This window comes from Loxodonta africana, chromosome 9, assembly GCF_030014295.1.
Source record: "Loxodonta africana isolate mLoxAfr1 chromosome 9, mLoxAfr1.hap2, whole genome shotgun sequence".
NCBI classification, from domain to species: domain Eukaryota; kingdom Metazoa; phylum Chordata; class Mammalia; order Proboscidea; family Elephantidae; genus Loxodonta; species Loxodonta africana.
The window spans coordinates 67,728,973-67,748,819 of record NC_087350.1 but is presented as its reverse complement, the minus strand read 5'-3'; the positions used below and the strand labels follow the sequence as shown (position 1 = coordinate 67,748,819).

Sequence of the window (19,847 nt, the reverse complement as noted above, 5' to 3'; positions counted from 1 at the left end):
AGCTAATGGCGTCGGTAGAATTCTGAAGGAACATTATCTTCTGGGTTCCTGAGAGGTCATGGAGCCGGCTCACTCTGGTACCAGCAAGGGCCCTTTCTGTCCAGAACCGTCTCTTCGAATTCTCCGAAATGCTGGAGGTAAGCCTCTCAGATCGAAGCCTCCATTTATTGCAACGATGGCTTTTGGAGAGATTTATCTATAGCTTCATTTTCTGCTCTTCTCCTGAGCGTCTCGTTGGGTTCATTATTGAACTCATTCTTTCTTTGTGGTACACCGTAAGATTTTCATGCGCGTTGAGGATTTTAATACTTTCAAGCTTCTCAGTAAGGTTGGGAATGTCACATCCAAATACTGGGGCAGGACCCCATAATGGGACTGCTACAGATCCTTCTGACCCCAGTTCAGCCTTGTGTTCTAAAGTAAAGCATACACTTTATCTTTGATTTTCTAAATGTAACTTTTATAGTTATCATAGGAGTAAATGAGTCACCTGTTTTGACAATACGTAAGGAAATGTAAAAAAAAAAAAAAATTGAGGTACCTAACAAGATCTAAAATGGCCAGTTTGAGGATTGGGCGCAATTCCTTGTTTGCAGGTTCCATTTCGCCATTCAGGGAAATTTAAAAGACCAATGGCCATTGTAGGGGTTAAGAATAAATTAATCTGCGCAGTAGATTAGAAACTAAGGGCCCCGTATCAAACTAATGGGAGGCATTTTTCTTTTAATTTACTTGTACTTGGAAGCTGCCAGAAGAAGTCAGAATATTAAGTTCATCTCCTTACAGACCATTTCGAAGCAAGCTAAACAAGAGTTACAGCGTCGAAGCTTCGTAACCTCGCCAGCTACCTACCCTGCAACCAACCCCTATACTCTTCCTTTCCCTGAATGGCGGAGTTTCCAGTGTCTGTCATTCCCCCCTAGCATCAGAGGCCCAGCTGCCTTCTCCCACTTCGCCTCTCTGGCAGTCACTCTTCTTTACCCACCTTTACCTTCATACCTTCTCTGCAAATACCTCATCTGAAATCTCTTACTACCCTAAACAACCTTTAGGAAAAATAAAACCCGTTTTTGAAATGCCTTTTAAAATTAAATATCCAGAATAGGCTGAGGAACCTCCTCGTGTTACATTAGCACCATGATTTAAATTAGAACTTAACGCCACTGTCAAGAAGCTTCCCAATGCATGTGAAAATCCCCACAGGTAACTCCAGAATTTAAAATTTTAGCTGAAACTTATAAACTTGGCTTGGCACTTAAATAATTCAATAAATACGCTAATCAGACCAATCCAGTTCGCGCTCCCGTTGTCCCGACTCTCAACCGGCCTGCTGAAGAAACCAAGAGAGTGTGTCTCCGAGAGAACGTGCCTCAGCAGCTCATAGGTGCCGCGGATGGAAACTGTCGCCGTGTGCGGCCTTAAGCAAGCAGAAGAGAAAGGAGGCAGTAGGAAGGTCGTGCAGTTGGCCGCTGCTTCCCGCCTGGCTCTAGCGGCTGGACAGGCAAGTTTAGCATGATGGCTTAAGCCCCCTGCAGCAGCAATGGCTGGAGGCAACAGCACAGGGCCCTGGTAAAACTGTTGACAGGTTGGCCATGCTTGGCATCTGTGTGGCTGATGCAGAGAGTGTGGACACTACAGAGTCCACCTGCCGAATGCTCCCTGTGTGTAAACATAAGAGGTCTTGGCAGGTTGGCAGTGGCCACAGGGAGCAAGGAAAACAAACAAAAAACCATGAGGTACTGCGTCCGGAACAGGGCGGGGCCATGGCAGCCCGATCTTCCTGTGCTCTGCCTGGCTGTTGTGCCGATCACTTGGTGAGAGTTGTCCAGCTGCGCTGGCTCAGAAAGCTTTCCCCACAACCCCAGGGTACCCAGCTCTAGTCCAGTGGCACGTTTTGTTGCCTGGCGTGGGTGGAGAATACCAACACCTCCCCCTTCCCCCACCCCCTTACCTGCCCCCAGTCAGATCATGAGCTCCTGGAGCCCTGCATTGTCCCTGGGCCTCCAATGATATAATTACAGATGCTGGCCCCCCTCGGAGTCTGCTCCCAGTGGCAGAATGCAACTTTAGGGTCAAGACATGGCAAAAGACACCCATCTAACACCTAGGCCTGGGATTTAAAGGACTAGGCTGAACTCATCATCCCAGATAGCCTTTATGATACTTGAGGAAAAAAAAATTGAATCTCTAAATGTACAAAGTGTCTACATTGTTGCAATAAGTTAATAATTTACTGAGTTGTTCTAACTCTCAACAGGTATGTCTCACCAATAGTGTCCTCTTGTGTTACAACATTCGCTCAGAGAAGGTAACAAGACCTCAAAAAAAAAAAAAAAAAAAATAGCCCCATCTTCTATTAAGCACGAGACATAATCTCAGCAAAGGGAGCCACTGTAAACACCAAAATAAAAAAGACTGTCTTAGTTTATCCTGTCCCTACTACAAAAAAAAAGTTTTTTTAGAACTCTGCATTTACTATAGAACTTAGATATCGAATTTTTTTAAAAACTAATTCAACCTCTTAACCATCATCTTAAGAGTTCAAAGTCTAACCCCTTTCAACTATCTGAGGATGGCCACTCCTACTGAAAAAAAAAAAAAAAAAAGGGTTTCCTAATTCAGACTTTTTGCTTTTTTCCACAGGGCTCCTAAAAATATGCTAGGAGTCCTCATTCTAAAACACAGAAGACAGTAGAAACTCATTGGTTATTACAGTGTCTAGCTGAACCCTGTAACAAGGGGCTACCTTTCTTGCCCTAGAACAGTTGCTACAACCACTGCACTAAGAGCACAGCAGATGTAGTTTTGAGTAATTTTTAATGTTTGACCAAAAACCAAAACCAAACCCAGTGCCGTCGAGTCGATTCCAACTCATAGCGACCCTACAGGACAGAGTAGAACTGCCCCATAGAGTTCCCAAGGAGTGCCTGGTGGATTCGAACTGCTGACCCTTTGGTTAGCAGCCACAGCACTTGACCACTATGGCACCAGGGTTTCCTTAATGTTTGACGGTGATTCTAAATTTAATAGCAGCTTAACATCTCTCAGCAAGCAGACTGACTTCTTATGAAGTTTTCCTTTTGGGAGCTTCTAACGTTCAGTTACATATCGTAACTTCTCTGCATCTAGCTATGTGGTTACATTTAGTGAATAATAATAACCATCCATCTCATGATTGGTTAAATCTTACTAAACAGTTTTTGTTTGCAAGGCAAGATTTACAGGGAACCCCGTTATCAAATCCTGATTTAATCCTATTTGTTGATGAGTCATACTTAAAGGCTAAACCTACCAGCTCTCATTACCAGGGAGGATATGTTGTGGCTACTTTCGAAGTCCTCGAAAGCGATGGTGCCCTTTCTGATGTCATTTCAGCTCAGCAAGCTGAACTGACTACTTATGAGAGCTTGCAAACTAAATATTTACACAAACTCAAAGTATGTTTTTTAATTACTCATGATTTTGGTGTGTTATGGAAACAAAGGGGGTTCCTATCTTTTCCTAGGACCCAAGTTAAAAATAGACCTTTAGTAGCAGACCTCCTGGAAGCCTTTTGCTACCCTCTGAGATTGCTGTATTTAAAATCCAGGCCCATCAATCCAAAGGGGTTCCACGAACAGGAAATTAAAGGAAATGACTTAGTTGATAGAACAGTTAAACGAGCTGCTTCCCAGTTACCCTTCAAAGATGTCACCCTCATTCAGGACCACAGTAATTCTACTCATGATCATGATAAAAAGGAGACGATAGATAATAATAATAAAAGAATTAGGACACCTGCAAATCTGGCACCTGTAAAATGCTACCCATCAAGATTTGACCTGAAAGAAATCAGAATCACTTTTTAAACACCCTGCAGAGCAAATCAGAAAATGGGAACAGGCTGGATGTCATCAAGATCCAACCACTGGATTGTGGATCAGGCCTAATTTAAAACAAAACAAAACAAACCCATCATGCCAGAATGCTTACATGTTCCTGTTCTTAGAAATTACTGGCATGATAATGTAAGAATGATGACAGATGAACTAGGCGGGGCTTTAGAGTCCCACTGGTGGGGAGATTTTTCTGTTGCTATAGACCATGTTTTTTCACATAGTTTTAAAGATCACCCCCCCGCCCCTTTTTCAATCCTGTCAATGCTCCTCACAAGCTTTTAACAGTTACGTGTGGTCCCTTACACTGGGGGACTGTTTCAGACGATGAACAGCCATTTAACATGCTTGTAGAGAATCCTCCTAGGCCTGGAGAAACTGCCTTAAAGGATTTATTTGAACATCAAAAATCAGCTCCACATGATGAGGTTGAAAAATGGAAGGAATATGGTTGCTCCCAGTGCCCCACCTCTGGAATATGGATGGGCCCCAACGAGAGCTTAGTAAATCCTTGCAAGCCCCTCTACTGGAGGCATTGCACGTGAACAGTCATTTGGGAAGAGATAAGATGATGAAGATTTTAAAGAAATACTGTGGGGGCATTTTTATGAAGCTGCCAAACAAGTGGCTTCCCAATGTTTGATTTGCTCTCAGTTTAATTCAGGTAAACCTTACAGAGCCCCACCTGGGAGATTTTCGTTGCCTTTAGGACCAATGCTTGAACAGCAGATTGATTTTATCCAACCTCCCTTTCCGCCTCAGTGGTTACAAGTTTGTATTAGTAATGATTTGTAAATTCTCTCACTGGGTAGGAGTTTTCCCCAGTTGTTGAGCTACTGTTGTATTTGTAGCTAAGAAACTTCTTTAGAATATTATCCTCACTTGGGGAGCCCAAGGGTCCTTTGTAGCAATCGAGGCACCCATTTTACTGTGCAAATCATTAAGGAAATATGTAAAATCACCATTTTTTTCAGACTTCATTGTCCTTGTCACCCTCAATCCTCTGGTCTAGTTGAAAGAACTAACGATATAATAAAAACTCAACTAGCCATACTTCCCAGTCTTTACATTTGTCTTGGACTAAGGTGCTGCCTGTGGTCCTTTTAAATTTAAGAATTATTCCATTTGGATTTCACAAATTGACTCCTAATGAAATTATCACTGGACGGCCAATGGCCTTCTCCTATTGGGCAACTAGCCCTGTTTCAAATTAGATTCAGTCTGATTTGTTTCAGTATTATAAACCTTAAATTCAATATTCTAAGCTTTTGATAATCAAAAGAAATGTCTAACTACCTAATATTCAACCTAGTGGTTATGCTTACTGGAAAAGACACCAGTTAAAGATTCTCTTGAACCTTGATAGAAGGGACCTTACCTAGCCCTTCTCACTAATCCTTATACTGCTAAACTACAGGGATTAGGATTAGTGAGATTCATTTATTCCAACAGAAGAAAACCCCAACTCCAGAATGAACTGTTGAGCTTCATGAAAGACTGAAATTAAAATTCAAACACCACAACAAAAAGCAGCTGCAGCAGCAGCAAATGACAGCTGGGTAGACTGCTTTCTTGAGAGCTTTGGACCTAACCTGAAACTGCCTATGCAGCCTGCAGTGAAAGTTAGTTTGGTTGCTTTTTGCTTTATCATTTTTTTGTATCTTTGTATTATTAGCTGTTATGGATGGTTGTGTAATTATATTCTGTTAGTTTTGGTGACTGAGCCCTGGTATGGCACAGTGGTTAAGAGCTAAGGCTGCTGACCAAGAAGTTGGCAGTTGGAATCTACCAGCTGCTCCTAGAAGGCCCTGTAGGGCAGTTGTACTGTGTCCTATAGGGTTGCTAGGAGTCGGAGTCAACTCAGTGGCAACAGGATTTTTTTTAGTTCTGATTATATTATCCAAATCGTGTTACTATTTGTTAGGTACGGTAGAGTTGGTTCCGACTCATAGTGACACCATGTACAAAAAAAAAAAGGAACACCTCCCTGTCCTGTGCCACCCTCACAATCCTTCTTATGCTTGAGCCCACTGTTGAAGCCACTGTGTCAATCCATCTTGTTGAGGGTCTTCCTCTTTTTCATTGGCCCTCTACTTTACCAAGCATAACATCCTTCTCGGAAACCCTGGTGGTGTAGTGGTTAAGTGCTACGGCTGCTAACCTAAAGGTCGGCAGTTCAAATCCGCCAGGCCCTCCTTGGAAACTATGGGGCAGTTCTACCCTGTCCTATAGGGTCGCTATGAGTCGAAATCAACTCGACGGCAACGGGTGTGGTTTGGTTTTTTGGATGTCCTTACCCAGGGACTGGAGAAGTATGTGAAACGAATTCTTGCCATCCTTGCCTCTAAGGAGCATTCTGGTCATACTTCTTCCAAGACAGATTTGCTCCTTCTTTTGGCGGTACGTGGTATAGTCAATAGTCTCTGCCAGCAACACAATTTAAAGGCATCGATTCTTCTTTGGTCTTCCTTATTCATCATCCATCTTTCACATGCATATGTAGCAATTGAAAACACCATGGCTTGGGTCAGGCACACCTTAGTCTTCAAGGTGACATCTTTGCTTTTCAACACTTTAAAGAAAAGAGGTCTTTTGCTGCAGATTTGCCCAGTGCAATGCATCTTTTGATTTCTTGACTGCTGCTTTCATAGGTGTTGATCATGGATCCAAGTAAAATGTAGTCCTTGACAACTTCAGTCTTTTCTCCGTTTATCATGATGTTGCTTATTGGTCTAGTTGTAAGGATTTTTGTTTTATGTTGAAGTGTAATCCATGCTGAAGGCTGTGGTCTTTGATCTCCATCAGTAAGTACTTCAAGTCCTCTTCACTTTCAGCAAGCAAGGTTGTCATCTACATATCACAGGTTATTAATGAGTCCTCCTCCACTTCCAATGCTCTGTTCTTCATATAGTCCAGCTTCTGAGCTTATTTGCTCAGCATACAGATTGAGTAAGTATGATGAAAGGATACAACCCTGACACACATATTTCTGACTTTAAACCACACTGCATCTCCTTGTTCTGTTTGAACGACTGCCTCTTGATCTACGTACAGGTTCCTCATGAGCAGTTAAGTGTTCTGGAATTCCCATTCTTTGCAGTGTTATCCATAATTTGTTATGATGCACACAAATACCTTTGCATAGTCAGTAAAACACAGGTGAACATCTTTTTGTCATCACTATTGTTTGTATGCTGGTAGCCTTGTTTCTTTTGGGTTGTACTTCTCCACTGTGAAGCCCCTCTTAAACTTCGGGCCCATACTACTGTTCATTACAGCTCCTGTTAATTCTTGGCACGAGAGTGCCTTTATTAAACTCACTCAGGTAGTTGCATGGTACACAAATTTGACTGAATGTTGGATCTGTCATCCTTTACCCAAAACTGAACATGAGAGCTCAGATCCATTATCTTCTCCCACATTGAATTATAGCTTTTTCCCCCTGCTGTCGTCAATTTTAATATCACCCCTAGTTAAGCCATACATGTGAGAAGTCCCATGTTTCAATCAGACTTGGCTCAGAGTTCCAGAGTTCCAGAAATACTCTTGATCTTCTCTTCAGATTGTAAAAAATGAGCCTTTAATTTCATATAATGCCCATCCCAGAACGTGGCTTTTTCAGGAAATTTAACAGCATGTTTACAAGGAAAAAGGTCTTTTTATGTCCAAATGTGGAACTGGCTAAGGTTAGGGCGACTGTCTGTTTGCAGTAACTCCTCGAGGGAGAATTGGCTTGAGCAGATAAACCATCCTTCTCCCAGGCAAAGGTGTCAGGACCAGCATATGTGCCCCATATGGATAGGTATTCTTATGTGGAGGATCAAGATAGCCCACCTTTGCTAATCTGAATCCAGACAATGAGCCCTATACCTAGGCTTTATCCTGTTTGGATGGCTGGAATATGACAGGTCAGTGTACCTTAGGCCATATGGGAATCCCTTTAGACATGCATTCTTACAATGAGAGTTTACATGAAACTGTTAGAAAAGAAAAGAGACAGATGGTCAAGAGGTGAACAAGGAAGAAATGGAGGGAATCCCTTAAGGGAGTTCCCTGGTTTAGGTTATAGTTTTTGAGGATATTCTTCACTTGGTACAGAGTGGGAGATTTAGAACACACCACCCGTAACATCTTCAGAGTCATGGAAAGGAGTGGTAGATGATGATGTTCATGCTATGACTGTTCAAGAGAAATCATTGAACTCACTTGCCAAAGTAGTTTTGGATTATCAAATTGCCCTAGATTTCTTGTTAGCCCAGCAAAGAGGGGTCTGTGCTATAGCTAACAGCTCTTGCTGCACTTGGATTAACACCTTAGGAGGGGTGGAACAAGATATTAAATTAATTCACCAGAAGGCTCCTTGACTCTATATACCTCCAACCTCAAACTCCCCTTTATTAGATATTTTCAGATGGCTACCCTCAGGTGTTGGGTCATAGATTAAGTCTGTGTTGTCAAGTGGATTAATAATACTCATTGTCATTATAATAATCATGTTGTTGTTGTTAGGTGCCATTGAGTCGGTTCCGACTCATAGGGACCCTATGCACAACCGAACGAAACACTGCCCGGTCCTGCGCCATCCTTATAATCGTTGTTATGCTTGAGCTCATTGTTGCAGCCACTGTGTCAGTCCACCTCGTTGAGGGTCTTCCTCTTTTCCTCTGACTCCATCCACGTCATTAAGGTCGACTCTACTTTGAGGAGGCAGCTCTTCCCCAGTCATCTTTTGAGTGCCTTCCAACCCAGGGGGCTCATCTTCCAGCACTATATCAGACAGTGTTCCACTGCTATTCATAAGGTTTTCACTGGCTAATGCTTTTCAGTAGTAGACTGCCAGGTCCTTCTTCCTAGTCTGTCTTAGTCTGGAAGCTCAGCTGAAACCTGTCCTCCATGGGTGACCCTGCTGATATCTGAATACCGGTGGCATAGCTTCCAGCATCACAGCAACACACAAGCCCCCACAGTACGACAAATTGACAGATACATGGGGGATAATAATCATAGGAATTGTTAAATGTTGAATGAAACTTTGGGCAAATGCTGTTACCCAAAAGATTCATTTAATATCTATGAAAAGAATAATGTACGTTGACAGTACTTATATTTCAGAAGGACTCAAGCCCACTCCTTGAATAAGCCATCACATATCAGGTTATTCCTCTAACGTGGCATACCCTGCACTAATCTTTAAGTAATAAAACCGCAGAAGCAAGACGCTAAAGCTGTGGCATGGTGAAGACGTCGAGTAGTGCCCAGCTACTTTTTCACAGTGTTCTGCTGCTATTTATAGTTTGATTTCACTTTTCTTGAATCCACGGTTGGCACCCCTGGAAGCAGCAGTCAGGAGATCAAATGACGTGTTGCATTTGGACAAATCTGCTGCACAAAACCTTTTTTGAAATGTTAAGAATTGGGGATGTCACTTTGAAGACTAGGGTACACTTCACTAGGTTATAGTGCTTTCAGTTGCTTCGTATGCATGTGACTGTTGGACGGTGAATAAGGAAGAACAAAGAAGAATCAACACCTTTGTATTAGGGTATTGGTGAAGAATATTAAATGTGCTGTGGACTGCCAGAAGAGCAAACAAATCTGTCTTGAAAGAAGTACCAGGCAGGAATTCGTTCTGTTGTGCGTGGAGTCACTGATAGGTCGGAGCCAGCTTGATGGCATCTAATAGTAACAACAACCTTTTCACATACATAGTACCCAAGGTCTTAAAGACATGCAAATAAGTAGTTATCCAGAATAAACATATGCTCAAAGTCCATGCAGAAGAAAGCCTTCTTTCAGAATAGTGGTTAGTGAACTGATCAAAGAATTTCTCTCAAAATCCTTGATCAAAGGGAGGGAATGTGTAAGGGAATTAAAAAAAAAATTGAGGTACCTAATAAGATCTGAAATGGCCAGTTTGAGGATTCAGTGAGATTCCTTGTTTGCTGGCTCCGTTTTTACCCTAGCAACAGCCATCTTCTGTACTGTTTCTAAGAGAGGAATGTCTGGTAACGATGATGTAACTACACTGCTTCCCCCCTACCCTGTCACATACCCATGTAATTGCCACACTGTAACCAATCTAAGAAAGAGACGTATACCTTTTTAAGCCAATTGCCTTACAGAGCTTGGCACAGGAAGTCCTCCTTACAAGTTTGGCAGGAATCCATCCTTCATGTGTTTTGCCACCGGAAGCCCTGCCTTAAAATGAACTACCAATCGAGTAATGTCTTTTGATGATCTAAGCTTGTAAATACCAAGCAGGTAACGTGTTTCATGTCCATTGTTTCCCCACCTATAAAATGTGACTGCTGAGTTGCCATTTTGAATTTCTGGATTCCGCCACAGTCTAGTCTCAGCTGGAGCTATCTCTTTCAACAAATCTTTCAATTTTACATTAACCAGCATAGGAATGGTTACTCTACGACAACACTAATGGATGTGTCCTATAATGGGTGATGCCGCATGGGTGAATTGAGGAAAACGGGGTCAGACGATGAAGGTTCTGGTTTTAGTAAAGATGGATGACGCAGAAGTGGGAGGGCTGTGGGTATCGGAGTTTGACATGGCCTTTGGTGATGTCTTGTAGCCACTGACCTAACCCATCAGTTTGGATCCCTATTTTTAATCAGCCACATTCCACAAGTCTCCACAGAGATCTTAGCTAACAGAGGACAGGGAGGCAGGGAAATTGTGAGTCACCTGGCTGCTGCATGAGAATGGACACAGGGTGCTTTGTTTGCTGGGAAGCCGGTTTTCAAATGCAGGCCAAGTCAGCATGATCACTTAGCTTTTATCTCAGAGAGTCTGTACAGAATGCACATCCTTTGCCTTGCTTAACAGAAGCTGCAATGCAGGGAAAGCATGAGTGGAGCCATGAATTATTCTCAAGGAGGAAGAACATCGTGGAAATGGGAATAGACTTGGAGCCAATTTAAGTCCCAGGTCTGCTCCTTTACCAAGAGAAAGAGAAAAATCCTACCTTCACTGAGCAAGATAACAGCTCTGAGGCAGTCTGAGGCAGACAGTAAATGCTGGCATACTGCTCATCTTGAAGGTGTAGCTACTGCAGGGAAGGGCTAATTGCTGAGGGTGGGTGAAGATTCGGTTGTACCTGGCAGCAGTGAGTTGCTGCCAACAAACTGGTTTTTTATTTTTAACACATATTCTAGTTTTAGCTCTATCTGACTAGCTGTGCAACACTGGGCAAGTCACTTAGCCCCTCTGAGCCTCATTTTCTCCATCTATAAAAGAGGGATCCTAATAGCTCCAGCCATACCTACTCCACAGATCTGCTATGAGGATCAGCTGAGACAACATATGTGAAATACACTTGGTGGATTCCAAAGTGCTATAGAAATGCTAATTATTATTAAGTGTGATATTACAGCTGGGACCAAATGCTTTCTGCAACACATTTATAATTGTTTACTGAAAGCCATGGGAGAGATGGGAAATTCCCTTAATGACAGAAATGCTTCAAAACAAGCTTTGCTGGAAATCAGCAAAGGGTTGCTATCTCTGGCCCTGCTACTCTACTGCAGGACCTTTGTTTTGTGGAGTGGGTGGTCTGGACACCTACTGTGGACCCTGTGGGAAACAGCCCCTTCTTCCTGCTCCTGTCCAGAGCACATCCCCCACCAGCCAAGCCATTCACTTGCTGACAGGACTGGAGGTAACAGGTAGAAAAGTAGAATAGCCAGGACTCTGGAGTCAGACAGCCCTGGTCCCAGACACAGCACAACATGCATACTTCAACATACGTACTTTTGCATGGAGCTTGGGCATGCTGTTTAGACTCAAGAGTATTTATAAACAGTAACGGTTGTTACTTTCTATTGAACTCTTACCATGGGCCAGAAATGCATTTAGTATTTATCTAATCCTTACAACCAATTCAGGGGATACCCAATTTATAGATGGGGAGATAGAGGCCACAGAGGTTAAGTAACATGCCTGAGGTCCCGCAGGAAGTGGTAGAGCCAGGATTTAAGTAGAGTCTGTCTGGCTCTATGTGGCTAGACAGCCTTTTAGGTCCTTTCTAGTTCTGATGTCGTAGTATTGTAATAATTACTTCACATGTAAACAGCATTTTGTTGTTCCCAAAAGTTATATAGAAAGAACAAACTTTTGAGTTAGCCTGCCTCGGTTCCAAGCCTGGCTCTGCAATTTATTGTGACCTTGAAGAGGTTACTTAAGTTCTCTGAGACTCCGTTTCTTCATTTATACAATGGGGATAACAAAAGTATTTGTATAGAGGCTGTTGCAAGAATTTAGTGAGATAATGTATGTAAAGACTTTGGCACACAGTAAGTGCTCATTAACAGCCATTTTTTGTATTAAAGTCCTGTTTGGTCCAGTTTCCTTCTCCTCTAGCAACTGTGTAAAATATCTTCCCCCATCTATAGCATCTAATTATGTTCTGTTTAGGCGAGGGTTCCTTGGGGGGCAGGGGAGACTGAAGAGGCCAGGCTCCATGTACCCCCAGCTCCATCATAGAACAGCTCTGGGTTATTGTTCCTGCCTGTTGGTAAAAGGTTGCAGATTTATTTGATTATTTATTAGAAATACAAAGTCAAGACAGAAGTATTTTGGTTGACCTGGTTTTAAAAAATCCCTGTTCCAAAAAGAAGGGACTACCTTCTTGTGAAAAGACTTAGAAGGGGTGAATTTCAGGTGAATGGTCATGCTGAGAGAGTCCTGAGTGAACTAGAACAGCTCTGTTTTCATTTGTTCTGAATTTTGGAATTCTGCAAAAGATGTTATTTAAAAAGAAATATATAAAATGAAGAAAATGTGTACATACTGAAATATAACCCAAGAATTGATATGTTCTTCATTTCTTATGCTATAATCCAACCACGCCTCTAAAGAAAAGACTTAGGATGAGTAGCAGTGGTAATGGTTCTGGCAGGGCCTCCACCCTCTCATTCTCTGATCAGTGCGTGGGTCACAATCTCCTGGTGATCTGGTTTGGAGTACCAATATCTGGGTCCCAGACCGCAGCTGCTGATGAAGTAGCTGTGGGTTGGGCCCATTTTAAAAAGCTCCCCAGGTGAGTTCCATATGGGTAGTCAGAGGGTCACCTTTTGAGAAACACTACTCCAAAACAAAGGTGGGGGGTGGGGAGGGTATTTCCTCCTAAAGCATTTCACCTTTCCTAAAAAGCTGATGAACACTGTTCAAGCGAAATTTTATGTGGAACTCCCCTATTTAATAAAATGCCTATAAGTTGAGTCACCTCAGTGGAGGGGACTTTACGCAGCACTGTTTAAGCCTAGGCTCTGACAGGTCTTTTTCCTTGTTGACAGCCCATAGCGCCTCCTTGTGGACTCTGATCAAACAGAACTGGTTCCCTTGGGTTGAAGGCCTTCCAGACACCTCCCAGAACTCTCTGCCATGCTATCCAACTGAGGCAGGCCTATTTCCTTATGCTACCTGATACTTTATGAGCGTAGGTCTATGTTCAGGCTATTATCTTCCTGGAGCACCCTCCCCTCCACACTTCATCCCACCCATTCTTCAATAATCCTACATCTCACTCCAGAGGACCTCCCGAAACCCTCGTACCTCCCGTTCCTACAGAACCTGTTGTTAAGCTGTTAGTTGCCATTGTGTCAGCTCTAACATTGCCCAGTCCTGCACCATCTTCTTGATCATTGGTATGCTCGAGTCTACTGTTTGGCCACTGTGTATTCTGAGTGTCTTCCAAACTAGGGGGCTCATCTTCCAACACTCTGTTGGGCAATATTCTTTTGTGACCCATAGGGTTTTCATTAGCTTATTTTCGGAAGTAGGTCATCAGGCCTTTTTCCCAGTCTGTCTTAGTCTGGAAGCTCCGATGAAACTGGTCCACCATGGGTGACCCTGCTGGTATTTGAAATACCAGTGCATAGCTGCCAACATGATAGCAATATGCAAGCCACAACAGTATGATAAACTGACATTCCATGTAACAAAATCTTGTCATATCTTGGTCTTTTGCTGTTTCTGGGACTCAGGATATTTCTTTCCAAATACACCAAAATTAGAATGTAAGACCTTTGGGGCCGGAAATCCCCCTTTTCCTTCCCTCATCCCTGCTCCTGGCCCAGTGTCAGACACACAATAAATATACCTAATATGTACTTGCTGAATGAAGAATGGCTCTACTGTGCCTTTTTCCCCTTTTATATCCCCTCTAACACCAAAAAAAGAATATATCTGATGTGTTCTGTGACTGCTTTTTAAGTTCTTCCTTGTTTCAGTTATTTTGGAGAGTGTTTTACAATATTAATGAGTTTTACTGTTTCAAGTGTATGTTTTGATTTTGAACTTCATTGCTATGCAGGACCAGAGAACATAATCTCTACATTTTCTTTCTTTTAAATTTTAAGCCTAACATAGCCTCCTGTAGGCCGGTGAAAAAAGGGACACTGCTGAGTGTAGAATACAGTACTTAGTATATATCTATCAATTTTACCCAAGTGATCATTGCTCCTGATTTCATTTCCACAAAATGTTATTTTTGTTTTTGTGTGACATCGAGTTGATTCTGACTCATAGCAACCCTACAGGACAGAGTAGAGCTGCCCCATAGGGTTTCCTATGCTATAATTATAATCTTTATGGGAGCAGATTGCCAGGTCTTTTCTCCCATGGATTGGCTGGTGGGTTTGAACCATGGACCTTTTGGTTAGCAGCTGAGTACTTAACCATTGTGCCACCAAGGCTCCTTTTCCACAAAATACTTATTTTTGTCTGTATTATCTGTCAATGAAATTAATTAAAAGTTTAAAACTGCATATTAGTTTTTTTCCCTGTCACTTAATTTCACCTTTCATTTGTGGGTTTTTGTTTTCCAATGTTGTTCAATACACATTGCTCTAATAATGTTTGGTTTACATTCTCTTCCTTATACCATTATAAAATAAGCCTTTCTCTCTCTCTCGGCTTTGTGCCTTGCATTACATTTCATTTGATACTCATATTTTTCATGCTTTCCTCAATCAGTTTGCAGTCAAGTACATTAGTTCTGTGTCTTTTTTCTTTCTATGGCTTTCTAACAAACAACCCATTGTTGATTTCCTCTTTTGAATCCGATCTGAGGTTCTAGTTCTTAACCTATGAATCCAGGCTGTGTATGTTATTGTTAATCATGATCTATTTTCTTGTATTGCTTATTTTATGATTTTTGTGCTCTTTCTTCTATTATCTTTCTCTGTATGAAAAGACTGTTTTACCTTCTAATGTGATCTGGAAAATAAACACATCCTATTTGGATTGGTAGTGACTGGTAAAACTGACTTAAAACCCTGGTCTCCTTTAGTTCTGTTTTGTTTTGTAAAAAGCCTGTGTGTGTCTTGGTCAGCATTCTCAATCCTGTGGGATATAGGTTCCTCCTGGGAAGAGAGGGTCTGACTTTGGTTTCTACTCGTGTGGATGCAGGTTCCAGGGGACTTGGGAAGGCAAGACACAGTGCCCTCCTGGGATGATCTAACTGCTGTAAATTACCAAGCATGGCTGGTGCGGTCAGAGGCCTGGCCCCTTTGTCATCTCTCAGGCTGCTCTGCCACACCACCTCTCAATTATTTTCTACCGCTGAGAGGTTTTGAGCTTTTGTGTTGGCAGTTAGATATACTCTTGAGTGCCTCCTCCTCAATTTCTGACATGTTTCTCCATGACTACGGAACGTTACTAGAATAAAAGGTGAGGCAGAGTTCAGTGACGGGCAGTGGTCCTGATCCTGGTTTCTCAGGTTCACTCTGCTGTCTGCTCTGATTCCAGGAGGGTGGCTGCCTGCTGTGCACTCATGCCCCCATGCTGAGCGCAGGCCTCACCCCATGTGTCCTCACTGGGACTCAGCTGATTCTTTCAGGTTTCTGAATCAGGCAACCCTCTTGACTTCAGGAAATGAGGCTGTGTCCTCTCTCCATCCCTCTGCCGTACTCTCCTGCGGCTCAGCCATGGTCAAGCGCCCCACAGGCCTCGTAGAAGTGGCCCAGGCCTGGGGAGTTAGTCCTTACCAGGCCATTATGTGTTGAGTCTTACCTCAAACTGGATCAGCACTGTCCCACTTTCGAGGCCCTTTTTGAGCTGTTCCATGGATCCCTCTAAAGTGTCCCCACCCTCTGGACACACGGGGAAAATGGTCTCCGGGAAAAACGGGTTCAGTTCATCTTCAGATTTGGTATCAGCAAACGAGTGGACAACTGCAACATACAAAATACAGTGTGTTTGGCTTGTGGAATAACACTCAGGCTTATCAGTTTTCCTCAAAAGATTACACTTACGACACCTGAATGTAGATGGTTTAAAACATCTTATTAAATGATTTAGCACACACTAATCATTTTCACCAAAGACACAACTTCTCACTGAATGATTCAATATGTGGTAATTATACAAAATGACATACTAATCTTTCTGGTTTGTTTTAAACAATGGTATTTAGCACTCAGAGGCTTTTGCCAAAGGTAAGGGCATGGGAAAGAATGTGTTTAATTAAGGAAAACATAATTTTGCTCTCTCTGACACGGCTGTTCTTCTACCTGTCCCTCCACCCGCCCCTTCCTACTTGGGCTCCTTTTCATTTGCTCCCCTAAATGTGCATTTTCCAGAGTGTCAGTGTGAGGTTTGGTGGTCTCTGTGACACCATCTGACGCTGAGAATTCAATTTCTAACTCAAGGTCATTTCCATATGGGAGGATCCCTAGTAAACACCTCTAGTCCTAGGGACTCTGAACTTCAGCCCTACCTCTTTGGTAAAAATTCTCCCTTCACATCAGATTCAATATGGGTAGAAACCAATCTTAAGACTCCCTCTTCCCCCACCCTGCACAATGCTTCCCCAGCTTCACATGTGCTTTCTGTCAACTGTCGCCTCCTTTTCCAACCTCCCAAACTAGGAACTGAAATTATCTCTGAATTTTCCTTTCCACTCAGAACGGGAGGTTGCTCCTTTACTCAAAAGCGATCAATGGCTCCCTGTTGCCTTCAAGATAACAGGAAAAGAGAAGGGAGCTAACAGTTGCGTTTCTCCACATAGCTGAATTGAATCCTCATGATAATTCTGAATCGGCTGTTATTACATCCATTTCACAGCTGAGAAAACTGAGTCTCAGGGCAAATAATTTGTCCAGAGTGACTCTGCTTGTCAGGGTGGGAGATGGGAATTCCGTTTACATTTGTCTGACCCTAAAGCCCACATTCCTTCCACTGCACCAAGAATTCCAGCTCTTTTGCTGCCACCTTTGTGATTGCTGTGCTGTTTGCTAGTCCCTGGGCTGTTTGTTTATCAGTTTTCTTTAAATCAACTAATTTTTTGCTTAAAATAATCCAATTATCATTACACTTGCTGGAAAACCTGCAGCACTACTGTTTTAGCTCTAATAGTCTATAAATACCAGTTTCTTTCACCTCAAGTGGGTGCCAGGCCCTTCCAGGGGCCAGTAGAGGAGGGCTGCCTGCCTACCTGGCCAGCATGCTGTCCTGCAGGCCCACTAGACTCTCGCAGGCCACAGGGTGCGTTCCTGTTTATAAGGAGGGCTGCTCCCAACTTTCGGAATTCCTCCAGCCCAATTATCATGGGGTCTTACCAGTCATTTGGCAGCAGGACAATTTAACCTCTCCTAGACTTGGTTTCCATTTCTTCACTGGGGGATACTACTACTACCCTTGTAGGAGAAGTGAATAGGATACTCATGTAAATCTGTTAGCACACTATAAGTACATCACTGGTGCTCCACAGACACCAGCTATTGGTACTGCTGGATACCTACTATGCACCAAGCTTGGAGCTGGGACTTGGTGGGGATGGGGAGGTAGATGGGAGTGGGTAAGGATGCAGAGATCAGGTAAGGCCTCATGGAGGAGGTGGGCTCAGAGCTGGCTCTGCTGGGAATAAAGAGAAAGCAAGAAAACACGTGCATGGAGGGATGGGCTGTGTCTACATGAGGGAGGCCAAGAACAAAGAGATGCAGGGATTGAGCAGCCACACGCCTCATGTACTTACAGCAGTTTAAAGCTGGGTTATGATTTCATAACAACGAGCTCCACTATAGCAATGGTACTCAGTAGAGGCCATCTGCTTCAATTGCCTCCCATGTCTCAGGAAACATTCTAGGTGCTTTTGAATACAAGTAGCATTTACTCATCACAAGAACCCTGTGAAGTAGGTTTTTATCCTCATTTCCTATTTGGGCAAACCGAAACACTGCCGGGGTAAGGAACTTCCTGGAGCTCCCTCACCCTGTGAGAGACAGCTTTGAGAAGCACCTGAGGCAGCCTGGGCTAAGCCCCACTCTGCTGACTGCCTTCCCAGCAAAACCCGATGCACACGCATAAAATACAACCTGGTCCTCAAGAAGGGGTTGAAAATGCAAGGCCAGGCAGCTCAGAAAGGCATGTGATGTGGACCAAGTTGGGCCTGGGAGGAACTGGCAGGCTCATGCCCTGTTTAAAGTAGGTGGTGGGTGCTGCCAATCTCCAGCACTGGCCACAAGGGGCTAGGTGCCATGTTGGTAGATACTTAATCTTTCAAGTGAGTAGCCAGACATCTAGGTGGTTACATGGACAGTCCTGATTTCAAGTGTTGGCTACAAATTCAACATGTTCAAAAACATGGTATAAACCAGATAAATGAAGTCTGCTTTGCTAAGGCAGTGCCCTGTGTCCCTCCCCTTCCACCCCCCCCCGCCTCCCACAGGTGGCTGTTACCTTTCCTCCTGATCACCAAAGCCAGCTCCCTCGTGTGGGACTCTCGGGTGGCTTTGATGAACATCACCACTTGGTCATGGGTGTGTTCCGAGATGTCCCGGCCATTGATTAGCACGATTTGATCCCCTTCGTTCAGCTTAGGAATGCAGGTGTCGGCCTGTGTGGAGAGCAAGGCGAGTTTCTTTGGTTACCATAACGCAATCCTCAAGGGGAACCATGCTGCCGCGCTCTGATCCCAGACACTTGAGACCATGATCAAGTTCTCATTTTCTCCCTCAGGTATCACTGTCATTATTTTTACATCCACTGCTATGTTGAGATGGTAGTTGGCTGTGGGATCTTAAGAAACGCTGCCTGGAATGTAAATTATGAAGCATTTAAAATAAGGCTTAAGAAAACTGGCAAAGCCTTCTCTCTATGGCAGCCAGCCTTCCTTTATTACAATAATGACTATCATGTTCCACATCTTTTATTTTCTAGACGTACTGTTGGAAAATGATTTGCCTGTTGTAAGTGAGTCTTTATCTATCCTGTAGAGGGGAAAGGGTTTGTAAGCATGCCACCAGAGGCACAACCCATTATGGAAAGAAGCAATGAGCTGAACAGTGTAGCTCTGAAAGCATACTTAGTTCTTAGAGGCCATAAACAGTAATAAAAATAAACTACACACTTAAGAGCTAGAAAGAGTAAAACCCTCAAGCTGGCACCCTCTTTAGGCACCCGCTCCCACTGCTGTCAATTCCAGCTCATAGCAACACTGTAGGACAGAGTAGAACTGCCACAGGGTTTCCAAAGCCGTAATTTTTACAGAAGCAGACTGCCACATTTTTGTTCTGTGGAGTGGCTAGTGAGTCCGAACTGCTGACCTTTGGGTTAGCAGCCAAGGGTTTACCCACTGTACCACCAGGGCTCCATCTTAGGAGGCACAGTGTCTCTTTGAAACTCTAATGTTTCTTTATAATAGTAAATGATTTCCTTAGGAAACCTAACAGCTGAGGGTGGAGGAGGCGGTATGGCGAGGAGGGGGCACAGGGGCCACGTGCTACTCAAAGAGGGCGAGACAGAGCAAACGCTATGCCCGTTTCCTTCTCTTGAGCAGCACTTCTCAAATGTCAGTGTGCATGCATATCACCCAGGGGTCTTGCTGAAATGCAGAGTCTAGTCCAGGGATCTAGGGTGGGCCCCAGCTTCTGCATTTCTAACAAGCACCCAGGTGAGGCTGATGCTGCCGCTTCGTGAACCACACTGAACACCATGAAAACATGGCTTCTAGCTTCC

At 43.4% G+C, this 19,847-nt stretch overlaps 1 protein-coding gene across 1 annotated transcript in view; it reads right to left on the bottom strand.

Annotated features, from left to right (window-relative positions):
• PTPN3 (protein tyrosine phosphatase non-receptor type 3) overlaps positions 1-19,847 on the bottom strand; it is a 100,873-nt gene that overhangs the window by 19,442 nt on the left and 61,584 nt on the right. The window contains exons 17-18 of the mRNA XM_023545064.2: positions 18,570-18,726; positions 15,903-16,063 (exon numbers count right to left, since the gene is read on the bottom strand). Coding sequence (XP_023400832.1) covers positions 15,903-16,063; positions 18,570-18,726 — 318 coding nt within the window. The remainder of the gene's footprint in view (positions 1-15,902; positions 16,064-18,569; positions 18,727-19,847) is intronic.